Source organism: Dasypus novemcinctus, chromosome 1 (assembly GCF_030445035.2).
Source record: "Dasypus novemcinctus isolate mDasNov1 chromosome 1, mDasNov1.1.hap2, whole genome shotgun sequence".
Lineage (NCBI taxonomy): Eukaryota > Metazoa > Chordata > Mammalia > Cingulata > Dasypodidae > Dasypus > Dasypus novemcinctus.
Genome location: NC_080673.1, coordinates 209,384,557 through 209,399,206, shown reverse-complemented (window position 1 = coordinate 209,399,206; position 14,650 = coordinate 209,384,557). Strand labels below are relative to the sequence as shown.

General features: G+C 57.4%; 2 protein-coding genes across 2 annotated transcripts in view; one reads left to right on the top strand and one right to left on the bottom strand.

The window, feature by feature from the left end:
- Window positions 1–967, top strand: part of PIGG (phosphatidylinositol glycan anchor biosynthesis class G (EMM blood group)) — a 78,253-nt gene extending 77,286 nt beyond the window's left edge. Inside the window, exon 13 of the mRNA XM_071217787.1 lies at window positions 833–967. Coding sequence (XP_071073888.1) covers window positions 833–914 — 82 coding nt within the window. The 3' untranslated portion in view covers window positions 915–967. The remainder of the gene's footprint in view (window positions 1–832) is intronic.
- Window positions 968–7,705: 6,738 nt separating this feature from the next.
- Window positions 7,706–9,637, bottom strand: TMEM271 (transmembrane protein 271). The gene has a single exon (XM_058301992.1). The coding sequence runs from the start codon at window positions 9,398–9,400 to the stop codon at window positions 8,321–8,323; it is 1,080 nt and encodes a 359-aa protein (XP_058157975.1). The 5' UTR covers window positions 9,401–9,637; the 3' UTR covers window positions 7,706–8,320.
- Between the last annotated feature and the right edge of the window lie 5,013 nt (window positions 9,638–14,650).

Genomic DNA, 14,650 nt, shown 5'->3' with positions numbered 1-14,650 from the left:
ATAGAAGTTTCTGTTCAGATTTCATAATTGTTATTAGTGAAGTCTGATCTTTAGCCGAAGCCAGAACTCTTTCCAGTATTTATTCTTTCATACTTTTCTTCTTTCTCTTCTGGCTGCCTTCCTTCAATCAGATTCCTCTTATAAAATGACAGAATTAACAAGTGATTACCACAAACACAAGGCCGTGTGTGTCCTTCTACCACTACATGAGAGGCATGCATTTTCCCCACATTTTCACCATGATATTTCAGACATATTAAATATATACAGCCTCATATGTAAAGGACTGTGGAGTGTCTCAGTTTGAACTCCCTAGAAGCAGATCCTGAGATGAACATTTATGTAAAAGTGAGTTTTTAGGAAGTGTTCATGGGAGAAACTGGTAGGGAAGTAGGGACTTGAACCCAGGAAATGAAGAAAGCCAAGTGAAGGTGTGATATCAAATAAAGCCCAATGGAGGACAACTTGGGCTTAATCGCACAAGGAGCTCTTGAGACTGTGTGTTTCACTTTAGAGTTATTTCAAAGAGGGGGCATGGGGGCTGGGGTATCAACCCCACATTCATCAACCACTGCCCCCAGATGGACATAAATTACTAAGCACTTCCAACCCTCTGGGCTTGCCAAAGGCAACGTGGGTTCCAGTAGCCTGAGGACAGCTGTCCAATAGAGGTGCAGATAATGGCCAAGGGAAGTGAAAGCACACCCAGAGTCCTCAGCTCAGAAATGATATACCAGTAGAGTACAGGCAGAATCGTCAAAGGTTCACACCACTTGCACTGCTCACTTCTACTCATACCTCACTTTAAGTTCACTCCACTGATTTTTTCCAGATGGTGGCTGTCTAAATGTTCCAGGAAAAATACTTACAAGAAGAGGATTAGAGACTGCAGTTGGTCCCAAGGTCTTGATTGAGATTCATTATTTCCCTCCTCTGCCACCAATTCTGGATTTTCCCATCTCAACTAGCACTTCTGCTGGTCTAAGGGGCTTGCCTGATGGGCAGCCCAGGCCCTCATCCCTGTAGGGCCTGCAATGCTGGCTTTCAACTCTTTTCAGGCCATGGTTGCTGTGATTTTCAACCAGACCCGAAAGCTTGGAGACAACCCAGTAGACTCCTGAGGTCCCAGACAGACTCATCCCTACCCCTGTTATGAAGCAACACCCCAGCCTCCTCATGACAGGCAAGGACAGTCACCTGCTAGCATAGTCTACCAGCATGAGAATCCCCAAATGGAAAACAGCTATCCATTTTAATACTCCACCTCATTTGCCTTTTGATTCCTTTCTCAACACTGCCAAGGCATTTCTGGCATCTCCATTCATTGAAAGGGGCCTGGCTCCAGGTGTCCTTGCTGAGGCTGAGAGACACTGCATCATGGACGAGCACCCAGACACACAAGCTCTCTCCACAGGCAGGAGCTGTGCCCAACACCAGGCATGCAGCAGGCACTTAATACCTACCCAAGGCGGTGAGCGAATGGGCAGAGAGCCACGGGGCTCAAGTCGCCCTTGAGCGAGCACAGCTGAAGGGGGCGGAGGGGCAGTGCAGAGGGCGGGCACCAGGGGCCGAGGCGCACTCACGGCCGGCGGCACGTGCAGACCCTGTCAGCGCAGCTGACCCTCGGGCCTCCTTGACCTGCCCCAGCCCCCACACGGCGTTTGTTCACAGTCCCGACGGCAGCGTCTCTACTGACGGAAAACATCCGAGACAGAATCTAAACAAGTCGTAAGCCGCTGGTCCTGACTGAGTGCCCTTCTGTGAGGCTGTTCTTCAGTACTTCTGCAAATGCAGGTCATCCTCACAGCCACTGCATGCAATTACTTAGCAGCTGGCAAGGCAAGGCCGACTGTCACCGCTTTTACAGCCTCCCGCAGAGAAGAGCGGAGAACCGAGTTGTCTCTGCAACAGGGAAAGTCCAAGGAGCCACCAAGCCTGGTGCGCAGGCCTCCCTCGCGCTGCAGCAGCAGTGATCCTGCTTCAGAAAAACAGCTGCGTCTCTCCTACTGCATTAACGTACTGCTTTTCTAGTTTTCTGGCCTTTACGTTTTGTTTGGGTTTCATAGTTCTACAAGAACTGTAAGCACAAGTGGAGTTTTTGCCCATATTAAAGAGCAGAATAGAATAATCTGTTAGTTCTGGAGGTCTGAAGACTTCTCCCAAACTCCAGTTTGAGAAGGGCCAGTGATCTCCCCCCATTTGGGTGGTGCCTGAGGGTGCGTGCTGGGCCCTGGAGGAGGCGCGGGTCGTGCAACCGCGTGTCCCCACGTCGTGCCTGACCTCGTCAGCATATGTTGGAGGAGAGTGAAGAAGTGCATGGCACTGAGGAGCAGACTGCTGGACGGACAGCCTCGGTGATCAGTGCGTGTAGGACAGCAGGACAGGCTCTGGGTGTGGGGTAGGTCGGCCGAGGCCGCGGCCCTGAGCAGGTGGAGAAGCTCCTTGCAGGACAGGCCTGCTCTGGGGCCCCGGCCGGCCCCGGGAGGTGGTGCCCGCGGCGAGGAGGCTCCGGGAGAGGACCGCGGGAGCCGACTGCCCGATTCATGAACAGAACCCAGTTATTTGTGGCCATCTGAAAATACTTGAAAACAGGCCAGGTAACTTGTTTTCAGAAAGTCTCCCGCATCGGGCCCAGTTCCAGGGTTCAAGTTAAACGCTCGGCTGGCGGGTGCGTTCCCGGCGCCAAGCACTCAGCGGCTCCCCTGCGTCCCTCGGGAGGGGAGGCACCAGGGAGGTAGCTCGGCCCCCTCCACGGGCCCCCATCCAGCCCGGCGATTCTGCCTCCTAAACGGCTGCGCCCACCACTGCTTCCGGCGCAACTCCCGGCCGCCGCCCTCCCCCACCCTGGCCTGTCCCCCCAGCCCCGACCCCGACCCCTCCCTGGTCCCTCCCCTTCCTGGACCCTCCCCGCCCCACTGACCCCCTCCTGGCCCCTCCCCTCCCGGCCCCTCCCCCTCCTGGCCCCCTCCCCCCTCCCATCTGAGGCGCCGTCAGGTGAGTCAGTCACAGCATTTAGCAGGTGTATAGCAGAGCCGGGATCTGAGTGGCTCCCCCAGACTGGGCTGTGTGGACCTCGTGGTCTGTCCACCCGCAGTCCCGGCAGCGGTGCCTGCTGAGAGAATGAGCCAGGGAGGGTCTCCTGGGCCCTCAGAGAGGACCCCTGTCGGGCAGCCCCTCTGGCCCCTTCCGGAAGGTCAGGCCGCAGGTAGGGATGCTCTGGGCCGAGAGGCCTGTGGGGCCCGGCCGGCGGCAGCCCCCTTCTGTCCACCTCCTGGCAGGGCGAGGCCACAGGCCACCCACGGAGGGAGTCTCCGCTGGGGGAGCAGCGTTCCCTCAGTCCCGTGGCCCTTGGAGAAGGGCAGGGGTGTCTGGTCTCGCAGTTTACAGCAGCGCAGGAGCACGTGGAGAGCCGCGGGCGCAGGCCGAGGGGCGGGTGGGCCGGGGCTGAACACCGAGAGGCCGGCTCTGGGCGGGTCCCTCGGGCTCGGCTTCCTGGCCTGGGCCTCGGAGGGTGCCCAGCCCTGCCGCCGCTTGCCTCACCTCGCCCTTCCTCCTCCCCTGCAGACCAACAGTCCCTTCAGTGCCCATGCCCCCGAGCCACCCAGGGAGGGCACTGCCCGGCCCCCAGTCGTCCGCTAGGTGCCCGCGCCCCGGAATCGCCTTCAGAAGGTCGGCTCCCGGAAGCTCGTGCAGTGGGATTATGTGATCTGACACATTTCAGGAAAAGGTCCAGCAAGAGTGGAGATTAAGAGAAGGGCCAGCTGACAAGAATACAAGAGGACACAGAAGAACACACAGCAAATGGGCAAAGAGAGCAGACAAGGGGGGGGTGGTAATGAATAAAAAAATAAAGAGAGAAGGGCCAGACTGACATCTGGAGCAGGATTTTCACCTTTTCTGTTCCACGGACCCCTCTGCCAGTCAGGTGGAAACCACAGACCCCTTCCTAAGCCCACACTGTACTGTGTATTATTTAATAAATAGATCATACCTGCACCAGCGCGTCCCCAAGAATAATGCTTGTTTGTTTTTTCAGTTCAAGCTCACAGACCCCTTGTTAAGAGCCCTGGTTTAGGCAGGACACAGGCAAGGGGAGGAATTGGGCCCTGGAGGAGGGGAAGGAAGAAGAGGCGAGGGGAAGGCACCTCTGCAGGTGCCTGCTCGGAGAGAAACCTGTGGGCAGAGTCCGTTTGTCTGCTCAGCCATTCCTCACCTCTGTGCGTCTGGTCGAACTGGCCACTTTCCACGGGGCAGTCCACCAGAGGCAGCAGGCCGACAGGAGTGAAGGATGGGTGTGGCTGTGTTGTGCTTTAAAATAGGTTTTATTGATCCTACAGTGGCAAGGTTTTTATTACATTCTACAAAATTCAAAGGCAGATTCAAAGGCAACACATAAACCAGGCCTTCTCAGCATGAAAGTGCGTGAACCAGCAGGTTTCCCTCTGAGCATGGAGATTTTAAGAACTCTTTCTAGACAATTTAAATGGTGTTATAAACACCACTTTGTGACAGAAACCACGAGGCTTTCCTCCTGCGTCCCCCTCCCCCACCCCACCCCGAAAGTTCTTAGGACAATTTAAGCTTGGGGAGATCATGATATTTGCATCTTATTTTCCTAAATTAAATCATTTTCTTTCTCAATTTTTTTGGTGTTTTTTTCTGTTAAGTTACAGTACTACAGGCAACAAATTAAGCAAAGATGTTGGATCATTTGGAAATTAACTGGCATTAAGCTGCTGCCTTTTTCTCATAAAAAATAGGTACATGGATATGGAAACAATGTGTACCTATTTTTGTCATAATTCATTTTTCTAAGGATCTCTATCACTAATTTTCTCATCTCAGTGAGCAAACCTCCTCCTGCTCAGCAAAGACCAAGCAGCCCCAGGGCTCGGCCCCCTACCCCAGTGGAACGCAGCGGGGGGGGGGGGGGGGGGCCGGGCAGGGGAACAGCCGGGCAAAGCATCAAGTCCAGCCTGGCCCGCTGAGGGTGATGCCCAGGGCTCGGGCCAGGGCCAGGCCACTCGGCCCAGCACAGCCTTCCCCAGAGCCTCAGACAGCATGAGAGGCTGAGCGCATGTGCACGGGTGTATGTGCATATGCATGCAAGTAAGTGTGCACACACATGGGCGTGGGCACACATGTGCAAGTGCGTGTGCATGTCTGCACTGCATCAGGACACCAGCCAGGGCTGTAAACCTCAGCCACCAGCAATTTGATCTTCATGATAATCAACCATCTAACTGATGTCTAAAATTAAATGATTGAATTTTCAGTAAAACATCTCAGTTACACAGTTCAGATTCACGTTGCCAAGGGCAGACCACCCTCTCTGACTCAGGAAGGATGTGGAACCCAGCTGCCCCGAGGCTGGGCCCCTCGTTGGCCGGCGCACTGCTGTTTCTGTGCACAGCGTGGTGGTCTTTAGAAGCTGTCCCCTTAAATGAACAACTAGCTACTCCAGCAGTGACCCTCTGATGACCAAATTACATTCTTTTATGTTTAAAAGAATAACTTACAGACTAAGCAGTAAGCCACATACAGTGCTAAAATGTGTTTAGTTTAATTTTGGTATCTCACCATCATCATAAACTTTTTGTAGGAGAGAATAAGGCCCATTTTAAGAAAGGTACAAGAACTGGCATTATTTTCCAAGTAGCCTAGTAACCAATTCTAAACAACTAGAAATTTCAAAAAAGTAGAATAAAAAGGCTGCCATGAGTTTAAAGACCTTCAAGAAATTTAGAGCTGGAACACTAATTGAAGGAAGGTAGCAACATGATTCCCCACTCATTTCCCTGAGTACTGATCTTTGGAACAATTTGAGCTTAGGGATACTTGCAATTCTGTTTTCTCTAGTAACCTTTAAAAAATAAAACCTTGGTTTCCTACATCATTGTATCAACCTCTATAAAAGGGGAACTAATGGTATTCATGGAAATAGGAACGCTTGCGTCTTTTTAAAAAAATTTCTAGGTGGCCGCATAGAAGAGGCAGCTTTCATGTGTGCCCCCAGATTCCCAGTTCCCCTGGGTCAAGGCTAGCCCAGGCCAGGACAGATGCTCACAGCTGCCCCACCCTCCTGCACTATATTCTGCTGTCGGTTTTACCCCAAGGAAAGTCTGAACATTTTTGAGAGGGCACTGGTTTTGATCGCAGATTTTAAAGACTTAAGGCATCTAACATTTGAAGCTGTACAAATTGTGTGAGACTAAATACCTCAGCAAACAAAAGAATATTGGGAGGTTTGGCTTCTTTCATCCTTGCTACAGGTGTCTGCACCACCGGTGGGCAGCGCCTCCCTGCTCGGCAGCCCTGCAGGCAGCCGGCCAAGCATCCCACCACCCTGCCACAGATGGGCCTGGGCCTGGTCCTCTGGGAAGGTGGGCCTTGCAGCTACACTCCAGGAAGCGGGACACACTCAGCAATGCCAATTTGATTCAATTTATGTAGATAGGGGAAACAACATATCACATCTACTGCTTAAGTGATCCTAAGTGGGCTAGTTGTCCTGGGGGCAAGAGGCAGGGCCTGCTGAATCCCGCTTCTCTCTTCAGCACAATGGGTGAGCAAAGGTACAATCTGAAGGAGCCTGAAGATGAGGTGCCTGGTCAACTGGCCTCGAAAGGTTCTTTTTCCTCAGGCTGCATCAGCAAGGAGAGGCCGTTGGTGGTTGCTTCTTGAAGCAGAGCAGGTGCAGCCACCTCTGCAGGTCAGGCTCAGCGGCCACAGGTCTCCCTCTCTGCGGCCTCTGGCCCAGCTCCCCAGGCAGCGGGCAGCCTGCCCAGGCCCCAGCTCGGGGCAGTGGGACCTCAGCCACCAGGGCCACGGGCTCTGGACAGGGATCCTGGGGGCTGAGGAAAGGGCCTTGCCCTGGAGTCTGCCCCTGGGAGCTGCACCTCATCCTCAAATTTAGCTAGTTTTTCACCTGGACTATACACTCTGAAGACATTACACATTGAATCCTTAGTTGTTCTCATCTGGTGCCCCCTCCCATGCACACTGGGCATGTCCACACCTCCTCCTGCAGGAGGTGTACCCCATTTGGGGGCAGGGCAGAGGCACAGCACAATTCCAGGCACATGGTAGCCAGGTCTGTGTTCCCCAAAACTGTGCCTGCCCGAGCCCCGGCCAGCCCCACAGGTAAGATGTGAACACACAGCACCATCCTGTGGGGCTCGTTTCATAGTGTATAAATACACACACGTGTCTATCCTTTTCATTTAGAGATATGACCTTCACATCAAGTAAGGCTATGTAAAGGTTATATTTTAAGTGAAATGCTATATTTTTAAAAAATCAGATTAAGGAGCTAACCAACAGGAAAATGATTTTTGCCAGAAAAACTATGACTGCAGTTTTCCAAAATAGGATGGAATTGCTCATATGTATCAACCAAAAATAAGCCTGGCTTTGCAATAAAATCTCAGTAGACAGTAAAAAAAAAAAAAAAAAAAAGGAGAAAGAGAGGGAGAGAGGGAGGGAAAAGAAGTTGTACCCGACCTGTCTGAACACACAGAGAAAAGTTTGCTTCAGAAAGAGGACAGATTTAGTCAGTCAGCCAGCAGAATACAACTGTTCAAAACCAGCACCTGCCCACCGTGCACTGCTGCCCACGCTGACTGCTGCGTGGTCCTCCTCCAGCTCCAACGTGATGAATGTTCTTCAATAACATATCAAGTAATTTAATAAAGGAACTCACCAATTTTAAATTGCAATAAATTTACCAAACATTTTCACTGTTCATGGAAAGCTTTACAGTAAGAAAGTGTCAACAAAAGCAGGCACATCAGTGGACAGTGTGGCTGTCGGGTGTTTCTCACTCCTTGCGCTCCGAACGAGGCCGCTTCCTCCTCTCATTGGAAGGCTCTTGGCCGGGAGAGCACCGGGAAGTCTCCCCGGAAACGGCCCTCACGGCTGCTCCTCGCTCTGCCCCCCTCACCTTGGTCCTGCCAGCGCCGCAGACTCAGGCTCCACGCGGGGCCCGCGCAGCCCGCGCCTCGCCCGGGGAACGGACTTGCCAAAGGTAGGTGTGGCGGGGGCGAGCCAACCCCAAAACATTTATTGTAAACTTTAAAAAGGAATCCGGATGCGAACAGATACAGACAAGAGGAGAAAATCCCCGGACAGAAACCACCACAGGGGACCGGGCCCTGTGCCCCGGGCCCGGAGACCCTGGCCCGCCGGCCAGGCCGCCGCTGAAGATGCGGGGCCGCGACGAGACCGCGCCGTGGCCCCACCCCAGCCTCCCGCCCTCCTCGGGCTGCCCCGGGTCGGGGAGGCGAGGCGGGCGGGGTTCGTCCGTGGTGGGCGGGGGCGCTCAGCAGGCCCGGCTCGGCTCCCGGGCGCGCGCCCCCTCGCAGGGCGGCCGGCAGCAGTAAGGGTAGGAGGCGTTGAGGTCGGGGTCCGAGGGTGCGTATCCCGGCAGCTCCACGGAGGGGTGCCCCCCGCAGCACACCTCCACGCCCGCCTCGTCGAGCGCGTGGAAGACGCCCACGTTGATGTAGGACACGGCGTGGCGCACCGCGAAGCCCGCGCAGTCCCCAGGGGACGCCAAGTCGGATTCCTCCGGGGAGAGGATGGAGGCCTCGCTCGGTCGCGGCTGCAGCCGCCGCCCCCGCCGGGCCCGCCGGCCTCGTCTCCCCCGCGAGGCGGGCGGCTGCGCGCGGAGCCCCGGGCCTCCGCGGGGCCGCGCCAGGGACCGGCCTCCCCTCCGCCGGCCGCGCCGGCCGCGCCGGGCCTGCGACGACTTGTAGTTCTTGACCAGCAGGAGGCTGAGCAGGCCCAGGAGGCACTCCAGCGAGTTGAAGACGGTGGAGAGGACCAGGCCGCGCTGGTAGTCCTTGAGCTGGCGGCACTTGGCGGCCGTGGCGCTGTCCAGCGCGCTGCGGCCCGGGGCCGGGCCGGGGGCGGCGGCCGGCGCGCGCGCGGGCAGGCAGTAGTGGGAGTACTTGCGCTCCACCAGGGACACGGTGTCGCCGTCGATCACGGCGCCCGCGAAGGCGCTGAGCACGCCGAGCATGAAGACGAGCACGCCCAGCAGCAGCAGGTTCTGGCTGGTGCCCGGCCCCGGGGGCCCGGCTCCGGCCCCGGGCTCGCCCGGCGCGGCCTCCGGAGCCCCAGTCGCGGCCGCGGGGACCCCGAGCCCCGGGCCCGGCCCTGCGAGGGGCGCGTCCCGGGGCCCGCAGCAGAGCAGGGCGGCGCCGAGCAGCGAGAGGCCCGCGGCCAGCAGAAGCCCCGAGTAGAAGGCGCCGGCGGCCGCCCCCAGCCGGAACGGCTCCCCGCGCAGCTCCGAGCCCAGCGAGAAGCACTTGAGGCCGACGGCGGCGGCGCTGAGCGCGCAGGCGAGCAGCAGGCAGGAGGAGAGCGCGGCGCAGGCTCCGCGGATGCTCCACTTCATCCTCCGCGCCCGAGCCGGCCCGCACCCCGCGCGCCCGCCGCCGCCGCCCGCCGCCGCCCCCGCCGCCTGCGCCTCCTCCCGGCGCCGTGCGGCCGGACCGCCGGCCTCCTCCTCATCCTCCCGCGTCCTCCCGGGCCCGCGCCGCCGCCGGAGCCCGCATCCTCCGCCTCCCGCCGCCGCCGCGGCCCCGCGCCGGGAACCGATGCGGCGGCGAGGACTGCAGGGCGCGCGCGCCCCCTCCCCAGCCGGCGGCGCCCCTCCCAGGGCGCTCTGCTCCCCCCGCAGCCCGCGGCCTCGCGCGCCTCGCCCTGACGCCGCCCTCCTCCGCCCCCCACCGCCCCGTGGACGCCCCTCCGGCGCCTCCCCAAGGAGCGGTGCCCCCTCGCCAGGTCCCTCTGCCTTCCTCCCCCGCCCGTCGCCGTCACCCGCTGCTGGCCTCTTTGGGATTAACCCCCATCCCAGGGGGACTTTCCGGGCTCCAGCCCCCCGCAGTTTCCACTTTCGGCGCCCCTTCCCTCCGCTTCCTGGGCGACGGGGCCGCGACCGCGCTCCACGCCCACCCGGCCTGCAGGCGGCCAGGTCTCCAGAAGGAGTTGGCCTGGGGAGGGGAAGGGGAAACCGGGGAGCTGGGGAAAGGTGGGGGAGGGGTCCGGATGTGAGGGAGGGGAGGGGTGTGGGGGAGGGAGCCCAGGTGCCCGGGAGGGCGGGAGCTCGTGAAGGGTGCGGGGGGAGGGGCGGCGCATGGGGGTGGGGAGGCTGGGTGCCCGGACCCTCCGGCCCAGCCTGGGAAGGGTGTTCGTTTTGGGGGGGTGGGGGTGGATTTGATGCTGCCTCTCAGAAAAAGCTGTTGGGACAAATTGGAGGCGAAGCCTTAAGGGACCCGAGATAGGTATCATTGGGGTGCGCCCAGAAGTGGATCATCGGAAGGCAGGTCACGGCCTGAGTGGAATGGGGGCGGGGGCCCCCTCGCTCTGGGCAGAGCTCAAGGTGGGCGAGAGGGAGGCGTGTGGGGTGGGTCGCTCCCCCGAGGCCTCTGGGGCCCTCCCTGCTCCGCACTGGAGGGGCACGACGAGCCCCGAGGGCCTCAGAGGCTGGGCCGGGCGCCGCGGCCTCTTCCCCAGCCCTTTCTGCTGCGGCAGCGAGGCCCAGAGAGCTGGTGACTCACCCTGCCGGCTAATTGCGGCTTAAGTAACTCTGCGCTGGATCCAGCAGAGGCAGGCGGTGGCTGCAGCAGTGGAAGGCTCTCTGGGGGAGGGGGAAGTGAGAAGGGGCAGGGGTGCTTGGAGAGCCCACCTCCATTCCTTCCCCCACCGTGGCAGTTCCTTAGCCTCACGCGCACGCCTCTGAAGGGCACGGGTGGTGCCGGGGGCTGGCGCGCACGGGCTCAAGCCAGGAGGCCCGCTCGCCCGGGTCTAGAGAAGCCGCGCCCGCATGCGCGAGGCAGCCGGTTGCAGGGGCCGGTCGCCCACGTCTCACCAAAACCATCTGCCCAGAGGGAATGAATGTGACGGCTCTTCGTTCGCGCTCTGGACATTTGCGTGGGATTTACTTCAAAGGCGATAGCTACGAGGAGAACCGGCAGCTTCGCTGTATTTTTAGCAGGGAATGCAGCTTTTAGAACATCGCAGCCTCCTCGTGCACGATGCCGTGCCAGAAAAGTAGAAATAGCGAGACTTCCTTCACATTTGTGATGTATAAATTTTTAAAGGACGTGTGTAAACCAGCTTGTATAATAGTCGTGACACCCACGCTCGCGGGCGCGAGCTGAGTTGCCACAACCTGGCTTCCAATGATTATTTCGGTTTCCAGGGAAACGGGGTTTTCAGCAACCTCGGCAGAGAAGGATTGAGTGGCCTCCCCTTCCCAATGCGGTGACGCTGCCGCCAGATCGATTTGGGGGAACAGGAGGGAGGCCAGGGGCTGCCGGTGCTGCGCTGGGAAGGGCGGCTCTGTTGGGGAGGTGTGATGCTGGGGCTCAGAAAAAGCTGCTGGAAGGAAACTGGAGGCGAAGTCTTGGGGGGGGGGGCGGGGGCGAGCTGACCTTGGCTCACCATCCTTTCCCTGAGGCTGTGAGTGGGAGGGCAGGAGGGGGTGGTCAGCAGTCCAGAGAAGGAACTGGCGGGGGCTGTGGTCCAAGTCTGCCAGGTGCAGCCAAGTGAAGCGGCTAGCAAGATACGGAATTAATAGACGGACCTGGGACCTGGCAGAGTCCACGTGGACTTCAGCAACCCCCAAGATGGCTGCTGGAAGACCCCCGCCCCCAGGATTGTGCCATCCAGAATGAAGACTTCTGGGAGCAAGGAGAACCCCAGATAATCACCAAGGACTTTATCATTGGGTCTCACTGGGGGACTGATGGGTGGGGTGATCAATCAAAACAGCAAATGGCTGGAACCCCTCCTCTGCCCTGAGCAAAGGGGTGGAATAATTAACAGTTCATAAAGCAGACGCAAGGCCTGAGCACACTGTGGTCCTGCTCTCCTGCCTCTGGAGCCGTTCCTGCCCTCTGCGCACCTCCTTCGCCATTTTCCCTCTGCCACGTGGCCACGCAAGTAAACCTGGGGATTTATCATCTGTAATGGGGAATTGTCGCTTGTAAATCAGCCCCCTTTATCTCTTTTCAGCTCCTTCCTCTCTACCTGGGACCCCTGCTCTGTTATTGTCTCCCAATTCTCTTCCCTCCCTACCTGAATAAATTACTGGCCTAACTCACCTGATGTGCTCTTGAAATTCATTTCTGTAGCACAGCCAAGAACCTAGACAAAATCTGGTAACACAGGGGCGAGCTCCATGGTGTGGGAATCCCTCCTCCAGCCCGGGCTGCACAGTTCCTCGCCCTTCAGAGGCCATGTCCACCCCACTGACCACCTCCCGGTTCCTTCAGCTCCCAGTGCCCACCCCTGCCGCAGGGCCTCTGCACATCTCTCCACCTCCTCACCTGGCTTCTGCTAGTGCCTGTCTTCAGGCTGCTGTTCTGAGTGCTTGGTCTGGGCTTTCTTATTCAATCCTTGGAAACTGCTGCCCTCGTGGAGTAATCTGTTAAGCCTGCCCCGCACTCACCCCAGCCCCTGACAAACCTCGTCAACCCCCTCCAGACTGGGAGCTCGGTGCAGGCAGCGTCTGTGTGGACTGGCCACTCCTCTCTCCCCATCAGGCCTCAGCCTGCCCAGGTTTGGAGCTATGTGCCCTAGAAAAACAGGATCTTGAACTTACCCGTTCCTGTGGGTGTCGACCCACTGTGCGTGGGACCTGCTGATGAGGCTGCCTCAGTTCCGGTGGGGCCCAGCTGAATCAGGATGGGGCTTAATCCTCCAGCTCCCATACAGAGAAGCCAGGGGAGCAGCTAGAAGCTGAGCATCAGAGGACCCCGGAGAGACGGGAGATGCCCGCAGAAGCCACCATGTGCCCTGCCCCGTGGCGGAGGAGCCCGGCCCAGGGATGGCGGGCAGCCAGCCCAGGGCGCCGGGCTTTAGGAAGGAAGCATGGCTTTGTGAGGCCTGAGAGGAATTTCCCCTGGCCTCCAAACCATGAGCCCGTAAATTTCTATTGTTTAAGCCAACCCACTGCATGTCGCTTGCTTTAGCAAAGAGGAAACTGAAACAGGGAGCTCACGAGGACCCCTTAACTGGTCCTACCTGGGGGCAACAGCCTCTGCTTTTGAGTTGCTTTCTGACTCCTAAAACAGTGTGAACTGGCTAAATGGACACGTTCTGGGAGCCGCCTAGATCGCCTCTCGGTTTACCCTTGGGAGCGCCCGGTGACGCCTGGTCCCTCCCAGCCGCCCTGTCACATTTGTCCATGGCTTCCCTAGCAGGCCACAGTGGGTCCCCCAGGAACTGCTGCAGCCCAGTCTGGTGATTGGGGGTTCTCAGGGATTAAGGGGGCACCCATTCTGGAAAGAAGCACCGCATAATCTCTGTAACAGTGATGAAAGTTACTTCTCTGCAGGCTGTAAAGGAAAGTTATTTAAAAAACCATGAAACTCACTCCATGCCGAGGGCTTGCTCTAACCCTCCAACCTCCTCCGTGTGGGGCACATGTGTCCGCCTAAGGCCGGGGAAGAGAATGTGGAGCCGATTGTGTCCACCCGCTCCAGGATACAGAGAGGATGTTCCCCAAGGGTTGGGGAGCGGGAGGTCGACACCCCATTGCCCTGCGAGGGGTGGGCCAGGCCCCGTAGGTTAGGGAAGGCCAGGCCGCCTCCTCACTGTTCTGAGGAGACTGAGACTGTACCCAGAGATTGGGTAAAGTGTGGCCATCACCCCACGTTCTTGGAGGGTGAGATCTGGTTGCCACCAGAGGCTTGTTGAGGGTGGACCATGAAAATGGCCTTTGGGCAGGCCTGTGGGAGGGGCGGTCCCCACGGGGCCCAGGGAGAGGAAACCGTCATCTTGAGAAAGACCCCAGACTTTACAGTCTAATGGAGGATGCCCCCCAGGTTTCCTTCCAAAATTCTCCTTATGGTAATGCAAATGTTCGTCCTCTTTCTGTCCTGTATATTGCAAGCAGATAACTTGTTTGTAAGTTTCACAGGTCTACTGCCAGAGGGGAATTTGCCCCAAAACAAACTTTTCCTATAACTGCTCATGAGGCAATTTTGCACTTAGTATTGCTACTGGAACGATTTAATGTGTTTTCTTAAAATATTGTAATGTCTTTTGGGATTCAGAGGGTGGAATGTGGCAGTTTGAGATTATTTATGAATCCCAAAAAAGAGAATTATGTTTGTAAAGTAATCTGTTCCTCTGGTGTGATGCCCTTTGATTGTATTAAATTCAAAGGACTTAAATTTACTTGAAAAAATCAACTTAGGGCTTTTGATTCAACAGTGTCAGGAAGGCATGACTCAGGTTCGGTCCCCGCCCCCTTGGTGGGCTAATATAAAGAGACACTCCCTCAAGAAGACATGAAGAGGAGAGGGTTTTGCCATGTATCAGAAAGGAGAAGCTCAAACAGCTAAAGCCCCAGGAGAGATGAGCCTTTTTTTGCCTGACAGTTTGCAGCTGAGACTGATATAGAAAGCCCTGAATGGCCCGGGCCCTGTGCCTGGAGAGAGGGAGCCCCAGAAGGAGACGCCAGGGAGAGCAGCCATCGGGCTTCAACACGTGGCAACTGACTTTGGTGAGGAAGCAACCTTGAGCTGGACTCTTTAAGGCCTTGTAACTCTAAGCTTTTTACCCAAAATAAATACATTTTATAAAACCAACAGATTTCTGGTACTTTGCATTAGCACCTCTTAGGCCGACTAAT